The sequence below is a fragment of the Phascolarctos cinereus genome, unplaced genomic scaffold (assembly GCF_003287225.1).
Source record: "Phascolarctos cinereus isolate Bilbo 61053 unplaced genomic scaffold, phaCin_HiC Scaffold_726;HRSCAF=1367, whole genome shotgun sequence".
NCBI classification, from domain to species: Eukaryota; Metazoa; Chordata; class Mammalia; order Diprotodontia; family Phascolarctidae; genus Phascolarctos; species Phascolarctos cinereus.
In genome coordinates, this window is record NW_027556098.1 from 423752256 (window position 1) to 423753578 (window position 1323).

Genomic DNA, 1323 nt, shown 5'->3' on the forward strand with positions numbered 1-1323 from the left:
ATGAAATCTGAAGACATAATCCTGAGTATTTTTTGGTTCTCCCAGACAGGAATTGGGCTTCTAGGGAATTCCTTCCTTATTTGTCGCTTCATCTTTGTGTTTCTCAGTGGACATAGGATGAGACCTGTAGATGCTATTATCGCTCAGCTGGCCTTGGCCAACTGCTTGATATTTCTGTCAAAGGGTATCCCTCAAACAATGACAGCTTTGGGTCTGATGAATTTCCAGGGTGAAAATATTTGTGAAATTATTTTCTACTTTTACAAAGTAGCTCGGGATCTTTCCCTCAGCATGACTTGTCTCCTGAGTGGCTTTCAGGCCATTACCATCAGCCCCAGCAACTCCAACTGGTCAGGGCTTAAATCCAGAGCCCCAAAATACCTCATTCCCTCTAGTCTCTTCTGTTGGACTTCTCACCTGATTTTTTGCATCTATATTCCTTGGGCAATTGGTCGGCCAAGGCAAAACAGAAACATTACTGAGATCCAGCATTATGGATATTGTTCTAATGAAATTCCTTCTGGATTTCATGCCTTATTAATTGCAATCTTGCTCTCCTTTCCTGATGCTATGTCTTTGGGACTGATGGTTTCTGCCAGTGGTTGCATGGTGATTTTTCTATGTAGGCATCACAAGCAAGTCCAGCAAATTCACATTACTTGCCTCTCTCCTAGATCCTGCCCTGAGATCAGGGCCACCAAAACTATCCTACTCCTTGTGAGTACCTTTGTTTTCTCTTACTTACTCAACTGCGTCTTGGCAGTGTTTATGTCACTTATAAAGTTCCCACTTTGGTTGATACATATCTCTGCTTTTCTGGGTTTATGTTTCCCAGCTGTTAGCCCCTATGTACTGATCAGCAGTGACTCACAAGTTCCCAGGTACTTCTATGTTCTTTGTGGGAGGAAAACTCCACACTTTCAACCTGATAACAGATTTATATCCCCTGCTCAGCATGGCTTTCTGAAAGCTCCTGTTAGAGGAAAGTAATCACCATATTAAATAAGACCTGGATATGACCCTAAATATGAGACTAACCTCTACTTTCTTAGAAGCAGGAGGTGGCTTAGGAAATTGGAAACTACTAGGGTATCATCTTATTTGGGAATGTCTAAAGAAATTGTAGTATATTATCATAATAGAATATTACTGACTCATAAATAATGGTAAAATGTACATTTTGAGAAGACACTTTGAAGACCTCTATGAACTGATGCAGAGGAATGTGGGCAAAACTGGAAGAATTTATAAAATTACAACAACATTATAGAGAACTCTACTTTGAAAGACTTAAAAAATCTGCACCCAAAATTGTATTTCCTA

General features: G+C 39.9%; 1 protein-coding gene across 1 annotated transcript; it reads left to right on the forward strand.

The window, feature by feature from the left end:
- On the forward strand, positions 1 to 990 carry LOC110197812 (vomeronasal type-1 receptor 4-like). Its single transcript, XM_020971858.1, has one exon. The coding sequence runs from the start codon at positions 1 to 3 to the stop codon at positions 988 to 990; it is 990 nt and encodes a 329-aa protein (XP_020827517.1).
- The last annotated feature ends 333 nt before the right edge of the window (positions 991 to 1323 follow it).

Coding starts and splice junctions, on each gene's coding strand:
- LOC110197812 (XM_020971858.1), top strand. CDS start 1: ATGAAATCTGAAGACATAATCCTGAGTATTTTTTGGTTCTCCCAGACA.